Raw genomic sequence first — 25,246 nt, 5'->3', positions numbered from 1 at the left:
CGGCTACGCCTTGGTAAACTATCTTTAGCTCTCGACAGGAATGAAACACTTTCCACCTCGGTATGTAATCTACTATTTCCTGCTTATTTACGGGCAGGAAAATTGAATTTTCCGGACTAGTACTGTAAAGACTTTACAAGAACCAAAATAAATTTTTTCGATGTTTTTTACTTTGTAACTATAGTTGCCAACAAAACTGACAAACTTGATTTTTGTGGAATTTGTAAAAAAAAATTCTAAAACTTGTAAATTTCGTCTTTTTACGATTTCCGGAAAAATTTAATACAAAATACGTCAGTAAAATCTCTTACTTGACTCGGAGCTTTAAAATGCTTTAAAGTGCCTCGTATTTCAATTTAGCTCCTCTTCAGTAATGTGAGATTTTCCTGACTTTAATGTAAATAACTTGTAATTTTCTTTCTATAAACTGGAGTTTTAACCTTATTTGCAAAATTATCTGATTTTGAATTATAGCATTTATTTTATTACTTACGTCACAGTAATAAATGCTGTATTAATCTTCGATAAAAATTTGTATTTTTCATTTCTTTAGAGATTAGAAAAAATATTAACAGATTTCCCTTATAATGCAATCGTTACGTTTTCACGCACGTATTGAGTTGAGGTTTTCCGAATATTTGACAAACAAAATAAAACGTTTTTTGGAAAATGAGATTTGGTGTTTAACTGGAATGAAGAAATTTTCTGGGGATCATACATAATTTTACACTGTGTTTTGACCGCAGCTGTTAAAATACGAATATATTACTGCACATTCGTGCGGTTGTGTTATGGTTATAATTAATCTTGTACTATTCTGTAACATTACAGACATCGGCCATTTGGCTTAATAATTCCGGTCCAAATTACTTGGGGTTTAATTCGGTCGGCGCGGCGTCTTCGACGCAATCAAGATTTATGATTTTAGGGGTGTTTGGGTCAGGTGGAAGAATCGAATCGTGTTTTTGTCAGCAGTTTATTAAGACGGTCGTAACTAATTTATTATAACAATGTAGTTCAGTACATTAATATAATAATGTTTATTAGTACATACAATATATAATCATGATGATAATAATAATTCAAATACGCACCTTAACGTCTCTACAATATTTTTGTAATAGTATTAATGTACAGAATATGTATCAGTTTGGTCTAAAATGTTAAAAAATCGCGACATTTCGTCGCAAGTTCCGGCGTTGTCTGTCGTTTGAATATTCATCACTTCTCGACAGTTCGTACGGCATCAAGATACCTCTCTCTCCGTTATTTCTGATAGGCATCAATATGTTTATTTACACATTTGTAATATCGAAATCGAACACTATCTAAAAATACAATCTACACTTAGGTCCCAGAATAAGTAGAGCTTTATGAAATTTTGATTATACGATCAATATTTCATTTCTAGTGCTTTTGTTAAAAACGGCCGCTTTGTCCCACGTCACAAAATGTGTACGTTCGCGTCGTCGGCATGCATCAGATTGTTGAAACGAGACTTAAAATTTTTCGATAGGTTGGGGATTTTTTTAATATCGCCGACGTTATGATAAATTTCGAAACGATTTCGCTTCTAAAATGAAAGCTCGAACAATGTCGGTACCGTGGCGCATTCCCGAGCCGACGCTGGAGGATTCAAATGCTCGTCGGCGGCACATGTTTGTCTTCTTAATCTTAATTGCGACTACTTCATTCGACCCTGTCGTGCAGATATGTCAAGTATTACGCCGAGCAAATGCGTAGATTCGATAAAAGGATAAATCAAAATGCCGTAAACAATGGTTGTCATATGAATAAATGGTCGCGGTTGTCGATAATTGCGGTAATTTTCAACATTTTTTTCTTTCTGCAAAGTACATGAAATGGGACAAAGCGACTTTGGTCCTACAAGCAATGTATAAATGTATCACAATATATAATAAAATACAATACACCCTAACACATCCCTATACATTGTGTTATTGTTGTACGAATCGGATGGAATTGTGCCAAAAATTATTTGCTTTGTCTCCAAACCACCGCGTTACAGTCGCGAAAACATGATATAATAATATTACATTACGATAAATATCTGAATGGAATAAGAGGATAAGTATCGTCAAAGAAATGATTATGTGTACAAGTATTTCGTAGAGATAGAGGTGTGAACATTTTGAAGAATAATGGCGTACGTTGTACAGTTTTAAAGCTTCGACGTTTATAATTGATCGAATAGTTTTAAGTAGAAAGGCATGCCTCTGTAAACGTTTAGCGTTCCATGGGTTTTGAGCAATTTTGTGTAGGCGCATCGAGCGGGCTAGGCTTTGCAAATGTTTGTCCTGCGAACGATTTCGTCCCAGTTTCCCATGTGTTGGTGTTTCGATTATTTTCCAAAACGTAGGACTGGAAACGTGACGTTTTTCAGTAGGACAAACACTTCTTCGCGAGTCCAGCCCACCTGGAGGTCCACTTTGTGCATAACAACAAACCAGTTTCCAAAATTGTTTCGATCGTTTTCTTCGTTTAAAAAATCCAAACCCATCGATCTCTTTTACATATAGAAAATATAATCTCTGAAGCACCAACTGAGTTAAAGCTACGTCGTCGATACAAAAATACATTTTGTGGTGTGTTCGGGTCCTTGTCGGTGTTTCCTCGACGATCAAACGTCCGAACTCTTGAGTCCCTCGAGCAGCGGAGCCGTTATCTTGGATTCGTCGAGACAGATGAAGACCGGCGACGATCTGTCCTCTTCGGGGATGCTGTAGCGTCTGTCGAAGCTGACCGAGCTGACGTCCAAGCTGGTGGCCATCCTCTCCGGCTTGGACCGTTCTCTCGGCGGCTGTTCGAAGCTGCGCGACACCTTGGGCAGTTTGGACGCTGTCATGTCCACCTTGACGGAGGCGGGTTCGACGTGGGCTTCGAAACTGATGATGGGCTGATGGTGGCTGCACGAAGGCTTCTCGATGCTTATCGACGTCTTGCGATCGCTGAAGGGGTGGTCGAAACTGATGAAGTTGCGGTGCTGGCGAGAAGGTCTCTCGACGAAGCAGGAGGAGCGGCGGTAACGTTGGGATGGGGGCCGTTCGACGACGGCGATGGACGGCCGATGGCGGGGGCGGTCTATCGTTATCGAGGGACGGCGGTCGCGGTTCAGGATGGGAATGACCGAGCCTGAAAGGGGCGAATTTGCGTCAGATTAATACGAACCGAGGCGTGCGGGACGAGAATGCGAACGTTTTTCGTTTGGGATAGTACGAATTCTCGCCCCTCGTCGTGAAGGGGGTGCGGTAATTGTGCCAGTGCGATATGTACCTTTTCTATTACCTGTGAGTGATGTGGGACTGTGCTCGTTCACCACCAAGTGTTGGATGTCGATGGCGGATTTGACGCGGCGCGGGGGTGGGTTCAGGATGGCCATCGTCGAGCTTCCTACGAACACCGAGTTTTGTCTCGGCCGTCGGATTATGGGCGACGGAAGGGCTGACAAAGGGTCAGTCATGGCGTTGACGTTGTATTTCGAAAAGGACATCCTTTGCTGCAAGTGAATCTCATACGGTGTAAATGAACGTTTCGGTGGAAAGTTGGTCCGCACAGTTTGCAAAAAAAAGATGGAAAATATTCACAACGTGCATTCATTATTTAATGATTTTTTGCTTGGTTCCTGTTAGCGCGGAAATTGAATCTTCAAAGGTAATCATTGTACAAACATTAATTAGTTTTGTCATTACCGGATAATGGAGTTGTTACGGTTTTTCCCCAATTCTGATGTAGGGAATGCCTGCTTAATTGTTTACTTTGTAGGATTATTAATATTAATAAATACGACCTTGAATTCAGAATGGTATTTTAGCAAATAATTATTTTTCGCTTCACCTTAATTATTAAACGTTGTTATGTTATAATATGTTATGCAAATGTAGGCCACCTAATAATTGTTTGATAAGTTTCCACTGCTGAAGCAACGGTATTGCAACATTAAGAACGATAATTGGTACGATTCTGATTCTGTTTTATAATTTACCAATATTGCTATAGAACAAGGTTGTAGTTGCTATGATATGAAGCTGTTGATTGGTTTGATCTATGCAAAATCAATGTTTTTACAATATTGCTAAATTTTGAAACAGAATCGCACTAATTGACATTGATTTTGAAATTCTTCCGTTTACGGTCTGGAGACCGGAATACATGAAATGTACAGGAGCACAGAAAGTTTGGAAGAATGGAGATATTTTCTTTCCCGCTGAGCTTTTCGAAAACTCATTTTTTTTTAAACAAACATTTTCCGATAGTTTTTATTTTTCTGCTCCGATCTGTCTCCGCGCAATTGTCGTTTTTTTAAATGCTCATGTGTCATGAATGACCTCTGGAGAAATTTCCTGAAAAATCGGTTTTTAAATATAAAAGGCTGAATTTCTACCAACAAAGTAATCCTAAATCAGTTAAGGATTAAGATAGATCAGATTTTTTTGGGTTTTTTTCCAAAAACAAAGAGTTTACTTCGACCGGTCAGCGACAATTAAACCAAAACAATTAGCGAGCTGCCAAGGAAAAAATGACAATCAGAAGAAGATTTTTTGTTGTTTTACTTTTTTCGTATCAAAATTCATTTGCTGACATTGAAATATCGAAATTCAGCCTTGTGAATACGTTTTTTTTTAAATGAAAGCAATTAATCTTGGTAAAAAAAATTGCAAAATTAAGAAAAAAATTTAAAACAAGCTCAATAAAGTTTTAAGTTATTTGATTATACCAACTCACGCATGCATGCAGTGTTGTTTCAAGATCGCTCGGTCTGAATGAATGCGTAAAGAATAAATTAAACCTGAAATAATCTATGATTAATAAGTTATTGGAATCAAGGTCGCGACCTTTTTGGGTAATTTCACCCATACCACGATGTTGAAGGTGTTCGCATTAAATTTGCATTGACGTCGCAAAAAAGATAAATCTTTACCCCCCGCAACGAAAAAAGAAGTCGTTAAAATGTTCTTTATGGCAACACCTTATGGTCGCCCATTTAGTTTGACGAAATTAAACCGAAAACAGCGAAGAGGCGTACATATTGGCTCTGTCGCTCTCCTTTCTCTCCGCTCGTTTATCTTTTCATCATAAAAGCAGAAAATACACTTTTACTTGGGCAAAGATTTCTGGGAAATCCATTTTGTCGACGGCATTATTGAATATAGGAGGCGGCGAGGTGACGGTTTTAAAAATGAAAAACCTGGAGTAAAAACTACAAAGGGTTTTGCTTTGTCCTTTTTCGTAGCGCTAATCCGTTGCAGTTGCATTTTTTTCTTCTCCGAACAGTCACATTCTCTCCCCGAACGTGGGAGGAGGACGTCGCGAAATAAAACAGGAGGATTAAAGAGGGCAACGTCGAGCTCCCGCCCCGACAGTTTTATGTCGGGATCTCGTTCCGAAATCCCGTTCGCATAAAACCAAAAATCGGATATATTCTAATCACATTTCGATCGGAAAATAAACACGATAAGCGGACGCTGTACTGGCTGGCTCGCTTGCAATTATGGTAAATTAAACGTGGTGCAGCTTATGCAAAAATGTCGACGCTAATGCGATTAAATCGCCTCGTGGGGGGTGGTCGGTTTAAAGGGAGCGTCGCGTTGTGGATATTTTCCATTTAAAGTGTGACGAGGGCGAGATAATCAGGACGAGGAATTGTTACAAACTAGGATGTTGTGCCAGTGGACGAGAAACGTACCGTTCTACACTTCTAGCGTGCGTTTTTAATTAAATCGGCTCGGTGTTCACGTTTATTTAATTAGAACGAGTGATGGCTTAAAGAAATGAAGGAAACATGAACTGAGTCGTTTACGTGACTATTATCAAAACGGCGAATTTGGCTAATCGGGGGATCGTATACGGTCGTTTGACCAGAATTTTTTCAAAAAAAAAAAACCTCTAAAAATACAACGGGTGCAGCTGAATACTTTATTGGTTGTTTTTTTTTTTTTTGTTTTGCCGGAACGAACACGCACAAAGGGCTTATTTGTGCGAAACCCGTTGGCAGGATGTAAACTGGTGTATCCTCGTGTAACACGTTACGTCGATTAAGCTGTCAATTTTCTGTAAGCCATCGAACGCTCCACCGGTTCCGATTTATCTATCTAACAAAACACTGTGGAGGTGCTCTAGTAATTAATTAATCTACGCATGACTAGAACGTACAGTTGTCGGTTTCTGCGCCCTGGGCAATGTGTTGCTCACTTGAGGGGCGATTCCGGGTGGACTAAGCGGGGCCAGCGGACAAGACGGTCGATGGGGTTGCTGGTGGAACTTGGGCTGGTAAGGTTCCAGCATGCGGATCTTGCCCCAGCGATTGAAGAAGAGCGCTATGGCCGCCACCCAGATCATCAGGACGAGGACCACGAGCAGCACCTCTTCGACACGGACTATCACCACTGGTCCGTCTAAAAGAAAAAGGATTTTCAAAAATTCGCTCTACGTCAGTGGTATTTTTTTCGTTTCTGGTAAATTAAATTTTAATTCACGGTGTTTAAACATTTGCGATCGATCGTTTCTCGAATGACGTGGTCCCACCATTCAAACAAACATCAATTATCAAAGGGACCGGCTAGGAATTTTTAAAACAAGAATCGTCTGAAAAATTCACGAAACGTTATGGCATTTTAGTTGTAATTTTGAATAATTCGTGACACGCGACTGCATGCCTCCCCACCATAAAATATTAAACGGTCGGGGTCGAAGTATGGGTTGAATAATTGAAGACATCGTCTTTTAACGTGATGGAAATAGAAGTGGTGGCAATGTTTGCAAGAGTGGCACACCAGATGCCGGAGAGGATGAACGGTTGCGTTTACCGCTACATTACGCTAAAAGCTTAAATGAAAACAAAATCTCCTCGAGAAGGACATTTTCCTTTAGCTCGAGTGGTAGACGGGACGCCTCGTCTGGAATCGTCCCGATTCGTTCGCGTCCAATCTGGGTAGTTTGTTGTTGATGGAAGCGGTGGGAAATTGCCCCTCGTTGGACTTTGACGGTGATTATTGGCGATGTGATAAGTTGAAGCTTGGGGAGCGACATCGACCAAAGACGGATTCATACTATGAGGGCTGACATTTTGTAACAGCCGGAGGAACGTCGGACGTCAGATTTGAAGAATGTCAAAAGGTGGAGCCTTTAGCTTAATTTTAATGTTTGATTTTATTGCTCGCATGAGGATTTTAAATACATGTCAACACAAAATATTGTGTTCCCACCGTTAAATGTATACATTAGGTTCTCATTAATTTTATGAAATGTGCAATTGACGTCAGAGGATACGTGCAATCTAACAATCTACGTAAATCGTAAAAAATCAAATTGTTTTGATAACAACTCCTAACGATGCACCCGTCATCATTGTGAAAATTCTTGAATTTATTAGGTATATCTGCAGAGATCTCTGATGAGTTTGGATAAAATGTTCGCTGTCACCGGCTGGCTGTCTGCAGCTTTTTTATTTTTATCCCTTTTTTTGGAAAGGGGGAAGGTTAGGTTTGTTATCTTAACTGTTCTCTTTGTTTCGAAATATTCTTCAAGACGCCGTTCCATGTTGGGTGATAATTCGGATACGTAATTATGTTAGATGAGAAAGCAGACAAGAGGAACGCCCTGGACCATAAGGTATTGTCTCTCGGGCCCTTCCCTACATGAAATGCGGAACAATTCGACGTATCTCTGGACAATCTTCGTCTCGACTTTCCTTTGATTTAAAACTATTCCAATAAAAGAATAAATCAGACTCAATTGTCCCGAGCTTTGTAATCCTGGAAGTAAACGTGATATTCGTGTCGGGGAGCGACGTTCTGCGCACCGGAGACGAGAAGTTTTTCAATTATTTGCCGGGACCTCAAAATGAGCAATAGTGAAGTATCGCTGTTTACTAGAGCCGTCAATCATTTTTAATGAATTTGCGCCGAATTTAATGACCGACGACAGAGACGGGGAGAATGATGAAAATCTAATAAGCTCGACGACTCCTGGGACTCGCGAAGGACGACAATGTGCCAGTAATAAGCTCAATAATTATTATGAGCTTTAAACTTTGCGCCATATTGCGTTGCTTACAATACGGGGATACATTTATGAAGTGCTTTTATCTTTGTTTTACGTTAACAGATAGGGCTCTTCCTGGGAGTTGCGTCGTTATTTATAGTGGAACTTCACCCGGAGCGTTGTAAATCGCGGCGTACGAACGAGGGGCAATTATACGAATGTTTTTTATGTTGACGGGAAGCAAATGTTTGTTCACAAAAAAAAAATAATTGGGACTAATTTCATATCTGTATCGATGCGACTAACATATGTCAACATTATATCGGTTTGATGAGTCGTCCTGCAGTTTCCGGCTCGGGAATGTGTCGTGGTACCCAGGACAAACGGAAAAGTTAACGCGGGAACAAAGTACTGCGGGACGGCTATTTAATTCCGATCCAATTAAATAAATTGTCAAAATGGCTAAATTGCCCGCAGCAACAATAAGAGTTTCTGGAGCGGAAACATTCAAAAAGCCTGTAATTTCTGTTTTTAATTGTGTTGTCATGATTTCGCATAAAATTCGTTTTGTTGAAATGCGTCGGATTAAACGCAATTTCGTCGCAGATCAATTCGATACGTCAGCTTGAACAAAATCTCCAAATCTCCCATCTGTGTATCAGTGTCAAGGTTAAGATTTAGCTGCAGGTGCATCTCCGATCTACGAGACACGCTAGATGTAATATGGACGCAAATGTGCAAACATTGCATTCTGGTGTTTTCAGCGGGGGGCGGCGGCAACGCGAGGGGATATTTGAGAAAGGGGTGAGCTAATACGAAATCGATTTTCGTGTTTGATTTACCGCACTATTATTACTAAGAAGGTCTTTGTGACTTCGTAATCTTGAGAAACGGTGGCTGGTTCGTTGTTGAATTTGAAACAAAAAGCTTTCCCGTGGTCAGAAATAGGTGCTTACTGCGTCGAATGTTGGGGAAACTCGATCGTGGACCCATTAGGGATTCTCAAAAAGCCACACTCTGAATGTTACAGGTCTGTGCTGTTCTCCCGGCTTGGTTATTGATTTATTGTAATAGCATTATTATACCTACGTGTCTTTGATTAATGGTTATTGCCGGTGGTGAATTTGTCGTTGCGAACTTGAAAAACCAGTCGGTGCCAAAGACACCGTTGTTTTTCGTTTTTGAATTGTTATTTCGTTTGTTTTTTTTTGGGATCGTTTGTATTCACAAATTAAAACTCCTTTGGGGCTTCACGTGCGAAGTTTATTTTACGAACACTCGCTGGGAATATTACAGTTTCAGAGAATTATGTACACTTTGCCCTTTGTTCAGACCAATTTTAAAAGATTATTCTGTAGCTACATAATATAGGTATACTTCATAAGTTGGCGCAAGTACTTAACGTCAGACTGAAACAGTGGGGATTTTTTTTTCTTAACGTTGCACAATTTCAGCGTTAAGACCGCTGCTTAAAATCGTGGTGCGAACTAAGCTCGAACTAATTAAACATTTTTCTCTATTTTCCGCTCGGGTGGTTGCAGAATCCGCGTCAGAGTGAACCCAATTTGTTAAAACGACCGGCAGCGGACAAACATTTACAATTCACCGATATTGACCCTTCCCGTTAGTAAAGGTTATTTTTAAGGCTCGCTTTGTCATCTGCAAATTGCCTTGTTTTTGTCTGCACCCACTTACGCGTCGGTTCAAGGTTAATAATTGCAAGATTTTTTTTTACCTGCCACGGGATAAGCAGGCGTGTTGTTGACCAGCAGCGCGGTGGAGTCTCCCGACCTGGTTCCAGGCGATGCCTCTTCGCGAACCTCCACCTCCATGTTCTGTGAGATGCCACCGTGGCCCACGTCCCACTCTGCAAAATCACACTCGATCATGAACAGTAATTAGACGACAGGGCACTTGGAAACGCTCCGTTTACGCGTGTCGCGTCCTCCCGATCAAAGGGTGTGCAGGATTTGCAAGGACGAACTCTCGGGATGGAGAGATAATCGAGAGACGTCAACGTCACGTCCCCTTTGTCGAGGTTCATTAGAGGAAATCGAGGACCATTTCTCTCGACTAAAACAAGTACACTTGCAAAAACTATCTGCTAAGCAGTAATTTGCGGTGAGTGATGAAGGTGCGAGATCGGAGACTAGTAAAAACGCCCCGCGATCGTAAAATATCGACGGCACGTTTTCGTGGGTTGGTTCCATTGTGAGTGAAGTTGTTATACGCACCGGTCGTTGGAAGTGATATATGGGGGTTTCATGGAAATTTCTGAGGGGGTGTGTGCGCGATGTGCAGATAGTGGTCTCGGTTCGCCAGCGGTCTGTCGCGGGGTGGATTCTGCATTTTGTACATTTTCTCGATTTAAATTAAAATGGAAATTGGACACATCCGACAAGTCTAATTTGAGAAAGGTTGCAACGAGTGGACTTGAAGGAAGAGAATTTCTTTCAAAGATTAACACAAATTTAACAATTTCTCCCTTAAATAGTTCTTTTGTCGAATTAGAATATTAGCCAGAACTTGATCGTCTCGAACATCGTATTTGTATTTAAATATCTGGACTGTACAAATGATCAAAAAGAAAACAAAGCACGAGTGCTACCTCATCTTTTGTTTTATCGAAACGTCTGTCTCAGATTTATCGTACGCATAATTATACTTGGTATGCACGGTTTCTTCAGTGGTATAAATATATAATATATTAAACCCATCTTACCACTTATCCTGGGATAATTGTGGGTTTGCTTATAATTACAGTAAACGTCTGTAAACTTGACCGAAAAGTTATTTTCTAGGTTAAAAACAGCACATCGTTGACGTTTCTTTGACATTTCAGCGAAAAATCTGCTTAGAGTGGCGTCGCGTTTGGCAAATTTGGTAAATTACACATTCTTACGAATGTAAAATGTTGCTCTTGTTTATTTTATAAATGTTCTTCATTATCAGATAATATTTAATAATAAAATGCGCCATAATAATTCCATCGTCTAAAATTCATGAGGTATAGTTTATTCTAAAGTAGCGTTTGAGACCACAAATTGTCTGCGCCCATGCATTGAAAGCTAATTGCATAGAATTCTGCTACGACATGACCGATAATTTGCAACTTCTGTTCTGATTTATTTTCTTTTTGAGCACTTTGTACAGTTATAAATATATAAATTAATTCATTCATACGGAAAAAGTGGAAACATTAAACTAACAATTAATAACTTTGACGTGTAATTATTAATTATAATTTTTAATCTACTGCTGATTTTTCTTGAAAAAAAAAATTAAAAAAAAAATTAATTTATCTCAAAATTTGACACTTTTTGTATTAAAAAGAAAATCTATACTCAATAGCGAGATAAATTTTTGTTGTTCTTAATGTTCTGGTACAAGACATCCTTTTTCATGAATATGTGTATCCCTTCATTTAATTATGCAATTTAATTAATTGGTAAGCGGGAGAGGCATCGGTTACGCGCAATTAAATAAAATTGTCGAAATTTTTCACTCTTACCTGGGTATTGGTAAGGTACATTTCATAATTTTTTGTTAATTTTTCACTTACAAAGCCAAAAAACAAGAAAAGCAAATTTCAACCAAAAAGTCAAATTCTGATTTTTACTCTGACTTACCTAGATTCACCTCCTATAATTATTTACGAAATCAGCGGAAAAAAAACACCAATTAGATTTTGAATTAAACGCAAATTTACATTTTAACTTTTTATTTATGACCTGCTACTTGTGGTGTCAATTTTATAGCAAAGCTGTAAATAAGAGGCTACAAAACTGGCGGCTACTAGTGAATGATCCTTTTGTTGGCAAATTATACCATTTTGCCATAAATCACGCGTCTGGTTTGCGTTTAAATAAAAAGCGAATTATTTAGCCAAGCAAGTCAAAATTTGTAATTGTGACACCAGGGTTTGATGCGCTAGCAGGTACAGATTCATTTAGTGTAAAATCTTTATAGGTAAATTAACAATATCAGAAAACTAACAAAACTGTTACGGCCTTATTTATTAACAAAAATGTTTTTAAAAATTCTAAAATATACCTTATCAATAATTAGTTAGGTATTTATATAAAATATCGCTAATTTTAATTAATTAAAAGTTGCGATTTCTTGCCTGCACGTAACCGATGCCCCACCCGGTATGTACCAAGTTTTTCCTTTAGAAACCGGTTAGCTAACAGTTTTGTTACATTTTGATTAATTACTGTTGCATAATGTTAAGTTCAATAATTCTTCATTTTAAATGAAAAAAAAAAAACACTAACTTGTTTCTCATTCCAATGTTTCGTAATATTGTCCAAATATTTCCGATTGTTTCTGTCTTTTTTGCGACGCGCCGTTGAAATAGCTTCTCCTATCCCACCTCCACCCGGCGGCACGGCAATTTTGCCGGAGTACATACACTATTACGGATAATACTATCAAGTAATAGTGCAGTGCTTATCAACATAATTACCGGCGTCTCGCCTCCGCATTTTGACTTTTTTGTGTTTTATGTTCTGTGTCAATGTTAAGGAATTTCCTCACGATGTGACATGAGTATAATAATATACCTTTTTGAATTTCAACCACCAATGTGTTCTCTAAGTCCAAAATTTTTAAATTTTTAAAAAGAGATTGGGGTACTATTCCTGTTGCTGAAATTATAAATGGTAAAATCGAAATTTTTTCTAAACACCAAAGATTTCTCATAGCAACGGAGAGTTCTAAATATTTATTAATTTTTGTATTATATGTCTGTGTTATATTGTGTGAATTTGGAACAGCTATTTCTAAAAGATATGCTTGCTTTTGTTGTTTATTTAAAATAATAATGTCTGGTCTGTTATGCTTAATGTGAATGTCAGTTAAAACTGTCCGATCAAAATATAATTTGTAATTGTCATTTTCTAAACAACTTTCTGGTTTATAAATGTAATGTGGTTGTGTATCCTTTAATAAATTGAATTTAACAGCTAAATTCATGTGTATAATTTTTGCGAATATATCATGACGTTTTTTATATTCGCTTTGAGCCAAAACGGTGCAAGAAGAAATGATATGTTCAATGGTTTCCCCTTCAGTTCCGCAAATCCTACATTTATCAATGATCGATTGTAAACCGCATATGTGTTTTTTATAATTTCTTGTATTTATAACACGATCTTGTATTGCAAATATAAAACCCTCAGTCTCAGGATGAATATTTGATTTTTTAAGCCATGCATGAGAAGCTTGAATATTAATTTCTGGCTGTTCTAGCTCTTTAAAATATCTCCCATGTAAAGACTTTTGTTTTATATTTGCTATAGTGTCAGGTATATTTGGCTCAACAATATCTGAAATTATATTATCACTTAAATTTAAAGGTGTGTAGCCTTTATCCGCTGAAACCAAAGCATTAAAAAAAGTATTATCACGAGCTCTATTAAGAAAATAATTTTTTAGTGAAGCAATTTGATTATGTTGTAGAATTTCTAGATTTGAAAAACCCCTGCCACCATTTTCGCGTGGTAAATTAAATCTTTCAATAGCAGATTTGGGGTGATGTTTACAAAACTTTGTATTGGTTATTATTTTCAATATACCTACAAATTATTTTTCATAAAATCGAATTTCAATTGTGCGTGAGCGAAAGAGAATGAGCGAAAGTGAAAACTTCACCTACTGGTAACCATGTATACAGATTCACTGTCTAGGGAGGTATCGAACAAAAAAAATTTTCATCGCAAGAGCACAGCACTTATTATTCAACTTGCACTGATTTTCTTGTACATACTATAAATTTTATCTTTTTCCGACCAGTTGCGGATCACATTCGAGCAACACTTTATTTTGATCTCTTTTCGGTTTGCTCGTTCGTTCAACAAATGATGAACCGAGCGCCTCTGGTTATCGCCTTTTTGACTCGCTCAGCGTTTGCGGCGTCATTTTTGTTCAACGATGAAATATTAAGCAGAGCCAACAGAACTGGCGCACATGCATAAAAAAGACGAACCTCACCCAAGTTTATTACCGAGGTAATGGCGATACTCTCGGCCGTATTAAAACCTTTATGAAAATCGTTCGCACCTACGCTGTCGGCTGAAATTGATATGTATGTGAGATTCCCGTGAAAATTTCAGCGTGGGGCTGAGTGCCCTCGATTTCGCACCCATCCATGGACAAATATGGGGATGAATGATTTCAGGCAAGCGGTCGTGTTATTATACAGTAATGTGCTTGATTTACATGAGCGGTATACCGGCGTGCACATGGCCGTCTGGTGTGGTGTCCAGGGACGGACGTTTGCTGGGCCTCGGGCGGCCCCGTCCGTCGGGTTTGCGTCGTCGAGAGGGCTCACCAACTTGTGGAACCCCCAGGGTGTGATCTGCAAAAGAAATATTCACATAAATCAACACACTACTTCCAGATCTCTTCCAGCTTTTCCCCTTTCATATGTTTAAATTACGGTTATTTTCGTTTAGGACAAGAATTGTGACGCAAGAAACTTAAAAATAAAAAAGACTTTATCGTTTTATTTTAAACGTGGAAGAAATTTGATCTCAAAATTCCGGTCGTTGAGTGAGTTTTTTTTATTGCTCCTCCGCTCGGTTCCTTGGTGCGCTGCATCTTCTAGTTTTATATAAATCACGCTTTTCGCATTTCGAGATGTCCGTCGGAAAATGCCCCAACATCTGTACGAGTAATTCAGAAGAATAAGTGCCGACGATACTGCACCGAGCGCAATCGACTTGGCATTTGCGCTTTTCTTCGTCGACGACACGCCCGTACGGGGATGACCGTCAAAGCACGAATTTCCGTTAGGTTTTTCACGAGCGACGTTAAACTTTTCCCCTTTACGAGGGAATCCCACGGGCAATTTCGTAAATGATGGTGTGCAAAAAGTGTCACCTTCATGACAATGACCCGCTCTGACCCGACAAATTCGTTTATGGGTCCCGCGAGTGACGTAGTTTAAGCATTTAACACGAAACTACGCGCTTTTCATGGTGATAAAAAGTTTTTGCCGGTCCCACATTCGTCATTAAGCAAGTGTCACCGTGGCGTTCTTTTTTCCCCGTTGTGGCGTCCTTCTTGTAAGCACGTTCGGTAAATGTCTTATTAGAGTAATTAAGTGTTCAGTAATGGGTTTGTGGTGTCAGGAGAACTTTTAAAGAGACTCGCCTGAAATCCGAAACGTCTTCGGAAAACAACCTTGAAAGTTAAATGGATCAAGTCGTTCGCTTTCACGTGGAAGCTTAATAATAATAATCGAGCTTAGTTTTGACATTTCAGGAATCAGTAAAAAATCTCGTAAGGCGACTTTGCGTTGTCCCACTAAATAAAGCGGCTCCGGGCGACATAAATCGGTTTAGCTGAAACGGAGGCTTTCGTCTGAAAACTGGAGCTTTACGAAAACTACCTAGTTATTAATATTAAATAAGTTGGAAATAACGTTTCACTTTTGAGCGTAATTAAAATTTCAAGTGTCTTTTGTAAGATTAAATGCCTAATGGCTTCCAGTTTGAAAGCCCTCATGAATTAATTTTTGCAGCGTTAATCGGGAATCGGTTGAGGGAAAACAAGTTTTTCGGGCACTTTTTGGGGAACTTGATTTATCGTTTTTCTCAAAAAAAAAAGTTTCGCTTCGTTTATGAAAAACGGACAAATAATTAAATACTTTCGTGGGGCGAAATGATTTTCGCAACCTTACAAAAAAGCGCCAGACAGATGAGCAGACGAGATTCAGGTCATGTGGAATAACAAATTATATTTTTACAGGCAAATTTATTTAAATTATGTTTAATCATGATTTCTACCTGACCTAGCACGGTCAACTAAGTAAAAACGGGTTTGTTTCTTGAAAGAAACACAAACATTTTTTTGGCGCATACATACAGTGTGCATCGTGTTTTTTTAAATTTCACCTCAAAGTGAAGAGGCGATTGTGAACGCACCACGGATTAGAGATCACGGATCAGCTGTTTAAAGCTAACTTTACTTTTTGCGTTTTTGTATTTTTACTGTGCAGATTGACGACGGGTGGTGCGTTCACAATCGACTCGTCCAAAAATGCGCTCATGCGGGAACATCGTCTTCCCGCACTTGGTTTGTTAATAACTATTTCCATTTCAGAATTCTAGTGTATTAATTTAAGTCTTCGTTTTGTCAAAATTATATCTGATTTTGATCGATTAAATCGAAAATTGATTTCTTTTAGAGATAAAACGTAAAGACGTAAATGATCAAAAATAATTGTTGCGTCTAACAGAATTGTGTATAAATGTCGTTCATACTTTACGAAACAAAATGATTATTATTAGTCATTACGGTGAATTACCGCATCATCAATAAATCGATAGAGAATGTTATAAAATATTTTGAAGCAGGCCAGGTGCATTACCTGGAACAGTAGCGAAAATTCCTCAGTACGAAATTATCACCTGCATCCATAAAAATAAAATACGATCGTTCCTCGGGGATTAATAAGTTGTCCCCAGGATCGGTATTTAATCTTGCAAATCGCGTCCGCAATTCCCTCTTTAATTAATCGCCCTCCCCACATGTATTTGAAAATTCTACGACCGGTTAAGGATTTAACATCGACAATCCGTAACGTTTAATTCGATATTTATGACATTCAAACGAAGATAAACGTTCCGCTGCCGCAAACATATTCCGGCACGGTCGCTTTCATTTTATTATCAACTCTTCTCCATTCCCCTGGCTTTCCGTCGGCTTGAAAAGCACAAAAATAACACACATCTGGTCGAGACTTCAACCCTTTTTCGACCGTTTTTCAAACCGGGGCAGTTCTGACAGGAATCCGACAGGCGAGAAGATTTCCCGCCTTTTATGTGCCAATCCGGTGGGAAAAAAATATTTGCATATCGACCGGATTATAAATCCATCGAACGTTAAATTTCCTTTGATGCGACTTTTTAGTGTCGCGTGCGTTTGCAACATTGTGTGCATTATTGCTCCGTAAAGTACCCGGAACGGCCAGTAAAGCGCCGGATGGCCTAAATTTAGTAAGCTGGTCTTTGCGACGGTTAAAAAGCTCGACGGCGGGTGCGGCGAGTCGAGACTCGAGAGTTGCTAGATGTCGCAAGACTAATCTCGGACTCTCGCATCTCGCAGAATCACCAAGAATAATAGAAAAACGTGAATCGGGTTGATATAGTGTGTCAGGGAAGGTTTAAGTGGATTGTCTTGCTCTAAAGCTCATTTTTTGTCGGGACAAGTAAAGCTCAGGTCTTACGCTGTTTCGTTTTTGGGGAAATGGAAGTGAAACGTTGCCAAATGTTTAATAACACGCGCAAAATGTTCTTGGCGTTGTTGTTTCTTTCGCGAGGAAAGTTTCTAGGACAGAAATAAATTACTTTTCCCCGTCCGCCAGTTAATTAATTGTATTATGAAGAGGAACCTAACGAAGGGGTTTCAGACATTTGCCTTTATCAAGATGTCTGCGAACGATTAATCAGTCGAGGAATTCAATGGAAAAGACTTGTAGCTACTCAGAGTCGGAAGGAAAAAAATTAAATGGGGGTTATCGTTTAAAGATGGAAGCTCATATAGTCGAGATAACGTTTCGGTTGGGTGAGTCAATAAGGTGCGGGACTTAGTTAAGCAGACTATCTACAAGATGGGGGTTTATTGATTCGGTAGTGTTTGTCGGCAATTATTTGTCTTCGAACGAGACAAATAAAATTTTTGTAGTGGAAAAATCGCCGAGAGAAGTCCTCTTTACTTTTCACTGCAAACAGCATATCTTACCGGGTCTCTGTGCACACAATCGGAGAAAAAGAATTTTCATCCTTGACACCAAGAGCTAAATTAGAAATCGGACCAATCGAAATATTTCACTTCGACTCGATCGATAAAATGTTACAGCCGTTGAAGTTTTAAATCATTCATATCAAACAAACCATAACTTGCGATGAATGGTTTATTGATTTATTTAAGTATTGGCGTACCGTTCGAAGACCAAGACCTGTTTCACGGCGCGTTATTAAGTTAAATATTATTATTTTCTATTATTGTTTTATGGTTTGGACAAGTTCCAGCTGTTCAATAATAATTGTCGTATTGATGCATTTCGCTCGGAGAACAGATTGGTTCAAAATGAAAACAATTCTCAGTTAGAATTCAATTGAAACGTTCCTGCTATTTTCGAACGAATTAATGAATAAACAGTTGGCCGAGAAACTAGATCGACAATAAAATCTTACAACTTTTAAATAGATTTTAAAAAAATATGTACTTGATAATCATTGCCACTTGGCAAACGATTCGAACAATGCGCTCGGTTGCGATTCATTCCGGTGGGTTTATTTTGATAGTTCTCATTAATCTTGCATGTTTATTAATTATTTAAAATCGTTTGTTTCAACGGAAACGACAAAGGCGAAATGTCAAAAAATATTGATAAACATGAAAGATTCAAAATGCAAAGACAAACGCATTATAAATAGAATCCGCTAAAATATTTATGCGATTGTTCGAGACCGAACATAAACAACCCTTGATCTTCTCTCCAACGCAAAACGCAACCGCTAAATTTCAACTTCATTTACTCCCGTGTGCGTTCGCTGAAAAATTGGATTGACGCAATTTCGGAAAAAAAGTTATCCGAATTTATTCGCGGCAACAACGGCAACGATTGATTGATCAAAAAACTTGTTCTCTTCGGTGAGAAACCGAAAGTGAAAACCTTGAATTTCAAATTAATTATTATTAAAATCTGCAAATTTAAAAAATTGTTTCGAATTTTTTTCTGAATGACACAAATAGCATCAGGTGATTCCGGGTGGGGCGTAGCCGGACATTGTACAAAACAAACTGTGTAAAAGGGGGGTGTCGTTTAGATCGCATGTGGATAAGTTATTAATGACGGAATTAATGTCGGCCCAAATTAGCTACCTGTACCTGTGACAATAATTCCACGAAGTAAATGAAATAGAATTGGTGCACGAGAGTGAATTATTTACGGCAGAAACGTCCCAACCGTAATGAGTTGATTAGGATCGTGTTTTTCACCTAAATCGAACTGATATTTTTCCATTGTCCTGGACGGAAAGCAATTATAAACGTCGTTCGTGGCGCGCTTTTCTCACAATTGCGCCATCTGCCAGAGATTTTTTTCCGGATCGGGTTTCCCCCGTTTCTCGATAATTTTCGACCCACTTTTCGATGTGGCAGTTTCGATGCGGTCGCATTTCCGCTGGCGTGCCACCGTCTTCCGTCGTGTACCGGTGCACTATTACTTCTTAAATAAATCAAACATTTTGCGGTAAGACTCAAATAACTTTGGAAAAGCGAAGTTTCACGTGCACTCGAATCGATAAGCTGCAACGAACGGCGTGACCGGTGGAATGTGTGTCATTAACCTGAACAGTCGTTATCAACGCACGGGGGTGGTGGTTGTTGAACTGATAAATCGAATATATTCCTTGGAATACGCGGAGGGGTCGGCGTGATCAATGCGACGATAAAATGGAAACGTCCAGTCCATTTTGTGGATCCGGAAATTCTCGAAACTGGACCATTGACGTTTCGATGAGTTTCGATTAATCAAAATGAAAGGCTCGATGCGATCGTTTCGATTTTGAAGGGGTGCGAACGAAGGGGGAAGATGTCGAGTTTTGGGTAATTTTCGACTCGTCGGTGAATTGATTGAAAAGAGAGTTGCGTGGAGTGTCTGTCGGTGTTTTGAAATGCGTCGGCGAGATTAGAATTGGGAGAGTGAGACCAGACAAAGTGGTAAAAATAACGTAAGAGTTTTACGGACGGAAATAACCACGAAAATAGCTGAATTAGTTTGATTGGGCTTTGTGATCGAAAAGTAGAGATGAGATCATTTTAAAATGAAAAGACATTATTTTAATGCTGGGGTAGAGTGGGGTCAGTTGTCACAAGGGGCAGTTGTAACGGGGTGAATGAATCGAAAAAATATTTTAATGTTATGGTAGAGTGGGGCCAATTGCACAAGGGGCAGTTGTAACGCGGTGAATTAATCGAAGATTATTGGCGGTAGTTCATTCGAATCGCCTTGCTACCCCCTTGATGGACGCCTGTGAGAGGTGCTATTGTGTTTCGTAAAGCAAAATCAATTAATTTTGACAATTCTCAAATATTTTTCTTTCTGTATACGATGTATGTAGACAATTGCTTGTAAACGTATTTAAGGTTAAATTTAAGTATTATTCGTTTAGTATTTACGTAACCCATTTTTGTCGTTGCATGCCATGGCATTCTAAAAAACAGTTTGGGGACAGGAACTATTTTCCTTGGGTTCATTTGTAACGCTACGACTGACCCCCCATGTATTATTTTTGAGATGATAAATTATGATTTTCTGTTGCCAGATGGCAACCATTCTCACAAAAAGCATTTTGTTTCTTTCTCCTTCTTGTTTACTTTATCTTCTGCGATTTTACAGCCGAAATATTGTTCCTTAAAGATTGTCAGCTGTAATAGTGGTTGCTTTTTTTTTGCGTTTTTTATTCAACAAATATATTAAAAGTACAAACTAATCCCACCCACTGTTATAATAACTGATCCGAGCCTGGAGCAAGCTGTAATATATTTCTGAACTTTTTCAATCGTTCCGTGCTAGATTCCCTTAGTACTTGGAATAATTCTGAAGATAAATAAGTAAATTTTGGGCTGTCCCCGATTTTCCTTACACAATTCCGTTCTGAATTAGTCAAAAATATTAAGCTTCCCTATCTGTTTCGGGAAAATTTTGTTGCAATAGAAGAATATATGAGGCTCATTCGAAAAATACCCCAACTACGTAATCATGACTTTACTTTAAATTACTTTTATTTTTCAACGTAATCTTTTTGGATTTGAAAACACTCTATCCCTCTCTAATAATGCTCCTCAAAATCGTCGTCAACTGCGAGCTTTAGCTCGTAATCCGAGGAAAATTGCTTGACATTTGGGGGAACAGATGGAAGTCAGACAACTAAATTAGGCGAATAAGGCGGATGTGAGAGCAAATCATGCCGTAAAATTCAGAGATTTTTGCCGTATGGGCACGTACATTATTCAAAGTTATTATTATGTCTTAATTCTTTGTTAAGTTCAATCTTTCGCCCTTTGGAAGGTCTTGCGTCAACAGCATCCCCTTTGCATCCAAGAATACCTACAAGTCGCAAAACGTAGCTAACTAACGATTCCTATTCTCGAAGCAAATATCTAAGGGCACCCTTTGCTAAAAACAAACATGTTCAATCATGTGGCGATTAAACGTAAACAAATGTCATTCGTGTCAAGCGGCGGGAAATTCAAACTTTACACTGTTCCAAATGGTTTACTTTTTTCAACGCCTACTCAGTCCAGGTTTTCATTTGAACGCGTGATACCTACAAGTTAAGCCACACTTTTATTCTTCACAGCCGTTCTTAATCATATATTTTTTTAAACATATACCTAGTACTACTGGTAAGTGGGTGTTAGTAAATGGATGGGAATAAATTTCGGGGTGAATTCCTTATGAAAAATGTGGCTTAAAACCTAAATAAAGTTTTTCGTTAAAATGAGTATTTTCTCAAAAAAATAAAAAAATAAAAATAAATGTATTCTGGCATATCCGTATTTTTTTTGAAATACTGCGAAATAATAATGGTTTAAAGAAAACAATTCAAAGTTTAAACTTTAATTTAAAAAAATATATATATTCAAAACTAATGCGATTTTAGGCAGACAAATGACCTAATTAGAGAAATTCTCCAACAGTGGACTACATTTTTTTTTTTTTGAGAAAACTACATACTCATTTTTACGAAAAATTATATTTAGGTTTTAAGCCACATTTTTCGTAAGGAATTCACCCTAAAATTTATAACCAATTAACACCCTGTATATTTGTTCCTACATTTTTCTTTTTCGTAAAAAGTATCTAACAATGTCTAGTTATAACTGCTACGTTAACAATGAAACGGGATTTTATTTGTAAGCGAAAAGCGAATCGGATAATACTCGTATTTACTGAGAATATATCAGACAATGTAAATTCTAATTTTAGTCGGGTATTTTGAATTTTGAAGACTTGTTGTTGGTTTAACACTGACACAACTCGATTAATTTCCGAATCGATGTAGCACTGTTATTATAGGTTATTGTTGTTTAATTCGAAGTTGGAAATGTCCGTAAGTACATGAATAACTGACAAAGTACTCGGTGAACTTTATTGTCCTATATTTTATTAGTAATGAAGTCTTTTAAGAAATGTTAAAATTTTATGGCATTTCATAAAAAAGTTTTCTTTTATTTCTTTTCCTCCTGAAATATCATTTGTTCATTTCTCTTGTGCCGTGGGATTTTACCAGTCTTACCGGTGTTAAAAATTACTCCGAAAGTAGTAAACCACCAGATGTCTGGGTAATATTCTGAAAAATGACTCCCCAGAACATTAATAAAACGTTTGACATGTACGGACCCCAAATGACCATGCATTAAAATCAAATTTGTACATAATTCGTCTAATCTACTCCCATCGTGTATTACCTTAATTCCGTGAAGGAGAACCGTCAAAAGTAAACGCAAACGAAATAACGATCGAATTCACACACGTGATTGTGATCAACTTACCACATTTCATTTGTGTCGTTTTCGTCGAGTTCGATACAAATAAGTGAATATGTAATTGGAAGTTTTCTGCACAGCGTTCGGCGAATCATCGGGAACTGAACGACGTCGATAAACTGACGGTTATCATAAATTACCGCTTCTGATTAATTTTTATCGATCGGCGGCGCTCGTAAAAAAATCATAAGTATACAAGAGTAAATGGCGAACAGATTGGAAGTGTCGCAGTGGACAAAAGGCAGGAGACATTTTCATTATTCTCGTAGTGCGACTTAGGAATTTGAGACTCACATTTTTACGTGAACGAGTCAAGTCTACTGAAGAAAATTTTCTCTCAAGAAAGAAATTATAATTAAGCTGGGCTCGCAACAGATATTTGGATGCAGTAGAAGCAAAAATTGCTTAAAATTAATACATTTATATTTTAGACATGGGTAGACAGTAAAAACTTTTGTTTTACTGGTATTATAAACAGCAGACTGCTACGCTGTTCCATTATTTCTTTTTTAATACAAATTTTTTATTACAAATTCATTCGCTTGCATTATCACGAGTACACGATTGAAAATTAGCTTTAATTAAGGATATTAATTAAGCAAAATGTTTGAGTGTTTAATTTGTCGCTTTGGTAATTGATTTTTTATTTTTATAAAATTTACCTAGTTTAATTAAACTAATGACGGTTTTTGACTCAATTAATGTAACGTTAATTAAGATACAGTAAAGTTAATTAAGCCGTGTAACAGTAAACCAACACTTCGGTGATATCATTGACATGTACACCGCAGTTTGTTTCTTTGTTGAACAAACCCAAAACACAGATTTAATTATAACGTTAAACAAACCAGAACTTTGATTTTACGAATGTTACAAAAAGAAACACATAAAATTTCCGAAGCGCTCTCTCTCTTCTTCGTGATAGCATTGTGGACCGTTTGTTTATTTATTTTTTTTCGAATTTACGAGTAGCTTCCATTTGAAAATGATTGGAGCGGGGCGAGGACGCGCCTTCAGGACTGGTGACAAGTCGACCTAAACTTTTGCGGCTGAAAACCGACCGGTCCGGGATCACCCGGAATTAAACCGGATCAAGTGCGGTTTAGCGTCCCCGACAATATAAACAACAAAAAATTGTTGTGTGTCAATCATTATGCATAATGGAATGGAATCGATAGAATGGAAATGCCACACCGGATATAGATAACCATCCGGTGGAAGCTAAAATAAAAATAAAATGTATCAAAAGTCGCCTAATTAATTGATTCCGGTAGGGTAAAAAAAAAGGATTTTTTTTCCCAGAAACGGGGCACTACTCGTGGCTCACCTTAATTCGTCCGGAACTTCAATAAAATCCGGCTGATGTGGTCATTGTGAATTTTTTATCACGAGTTCGAGTGGGAACGCGCGAAACACGTGACCGGTCCGGTCGGGCGTCGTATTTGGCGTCGCGACGCGTCACACACTGACTTGGAACTCGCGAGCAACTTTCCCTCCGAGAGTCGGCGTCTCGCGCAAACTCGGACACTTCTTCAGATTCGACACCCGTTCGAAAAGGGGGTGGGACGGAATCGCGCCCCTAATAAACGGACGGACCGCGGCGGCGGCGAGCGGATGTTGTTGTTATTTTGAATTTTTCAACCGGCCGAGATGATTCGAAACAGGCCAGCGGTCAAGTTTTCGAATTTATGAATTCAATTTTCTGGGAGCGGGTCGTTGCGGCGAGCCGTGTCTTTCGTGATAACGGAGGGCTTAAAGGCGGTATCGATTGTACGGTGCCGCAAAGATGATTGAATAATTGATGGTGATGTGACTGATCCGAGGCAATCACTTTACGGGCGATGCAAAAATAATTGGCGAGGATTGAAATTTTATAGGGGTTTTTTCGTCCCTGAATCCCCGAATTCATCAACGAAATGAATCGATGCAAATGCAACTTGCGGATCTCGGATTCGAAAGGGGTTGTTAGTCTCGTGCAGTTTGTCTTGATCTGGGATGTTTTTCTTCGACAGTTTCGGTAAAGTGTCGCAAAGATTCAAAATGTGAAAATGGGACCACCGCCGCTCCTGTCAATATTAGAGATTTGTATCTGCACAGAGTAAGTATAAAATCTGGGTTACGCGCTGAAAGCTGCCGACTTTTATTATATCCAGTTTCATAAAGGTTCGCTATCTACGGTCCGAACGTAATTTCCACATCGTAAAGAAATCGACGGCAATCGTGATGTCACATTAAGAGGAAAACACGACGATCTCTTCCGGCGAGGGTTCCAAATAAGCTCCAGTTTTTCACCCGTAACAAGCTTTCGTTTGTCCCTTCTCCACATAAATTAATAAAATCCGACGTCTCAAAGCTTAATCTTCCGACCTAAGACCATACGTCAAGCGTTAATTATTTGAATGCGCACGAGAATTTATGGTGGTATAAAGCGCGACCAACGATCATCAATTTTCATTTTTGTTTATTGGGAGAGGCTCGAGTAAGATGGAGGATTTTCGATGATTCGAAAACAACGAAAGACGTGTCCTTGTACGGAACATATCGATTCGATATATAAATTAGTAACGCGAGGTATACTCTCTGATCAATACTCGATGAATACACTTGCCACTTGGTTGTGGTGGTTCGGGAAAAAATCGTCAATATTTCAACGGGGTTTTGAGTGGCGACGGTCCCT

At 38.5% G+C, this 25,246-nt stretch overlaps 1 protein-coding gene across 7 annotated transcripts; it reads right to left on the bottom strand.

Moving 5' to 3' along the window:
• Nucleotides 1–962: 962 nt before the first annotated feature.
• On the bottom strand, nucleotides 963–24,058 carry LOC138125763 (uncharacterized). 7 transcript variants are annotated; one of them, XM_069041246.1, is made up of 6 exons: nucleotides 23,897–24,055; nucleotides 14,237–14,362; nucleotides 9,737–9,868; nucleotides 6,172–6,413; nucleotides 3,295–3,517; nucleotides 963–3,153 (listed from the first exon to the last, which is right to left on the bottom strand). In XM_069041246.1, the coding sequence occupies exons 3-6, from the start codon at nucleotides 9,831–9,833 to the stop codon at nucleotides 2,642–2,644; spliced, it is 1,074 nt and encodes a 357-aa protein (XP_068897347.1). In that variant the 5' UTR covers nucleotides 9,834–9,868; nucleotides 14,237–14,362; nucleotides 23,897–24,055; the 3' UTR covers nucleotides 963–2,641. The 7 variants fall into 7 exon arrangements, with proteins under 7 accessions (XP_068897347.1, XP_068897352.1, XP_068897349.1 ...); XM_069041251.1 differs by lacking the exon at nucleotides 9,737–9,868 and having other exon boundaries at nucleotides 14,224–14,362; nucleotides 23,897–24,058; XM_069041248.1 differs by lacking the exon at nucleotides 14,237–14,362 and having other exon boundaries at nucleotides 23,897–24,056.
• Nucleotides 24,059–25,246: the final 1,188 nt, after the last annotated feature.

This window comes from Tenebrio molitor, chromosome 3 (assembly GCF_963966145.1).
Source record: "Tenebrio molitor chromosome 3, icTenMoli1.1, whole genome shotgun sequence".
NCBI classification, from domain to species: Eukaryota; Metazoa; Arthropoda; class Insecta; order Coleoptera; family Tenebrionidae; genus Tenebrio; species Tenebrio molitor.
The sequence above is the reverse complement of the archived record's forward strand: the minus strand, read 5'-3'. Positions and strand labels throughout refer to the sequence as shown.

Bases quoted from the DNA above. Each gene is read 5' to 3' on its own strand.
- LOC138125763 (XM_069041248.1), bottom strand. From the start codon at position 9,833: ATGGAGGTGGAGGTTCGCGAAGAGGCATCGCCTGGAACCAGGTCGGGA. The intron at 3,518-6,171 runs GTACGTTCTAGT...ATTCACTTGCAG, and splicing joins GGGCGCAGAAACCGACAACT to CAAAGGATGTCCTTTTCGAA. The intron at 3,154-3,294 runs GTACATATCGCA...CGCCCCTTTCAG, and splicing joins ACTCACAGGTAATAGAAAAG to GCTCGGTCATTCCCATCCTG.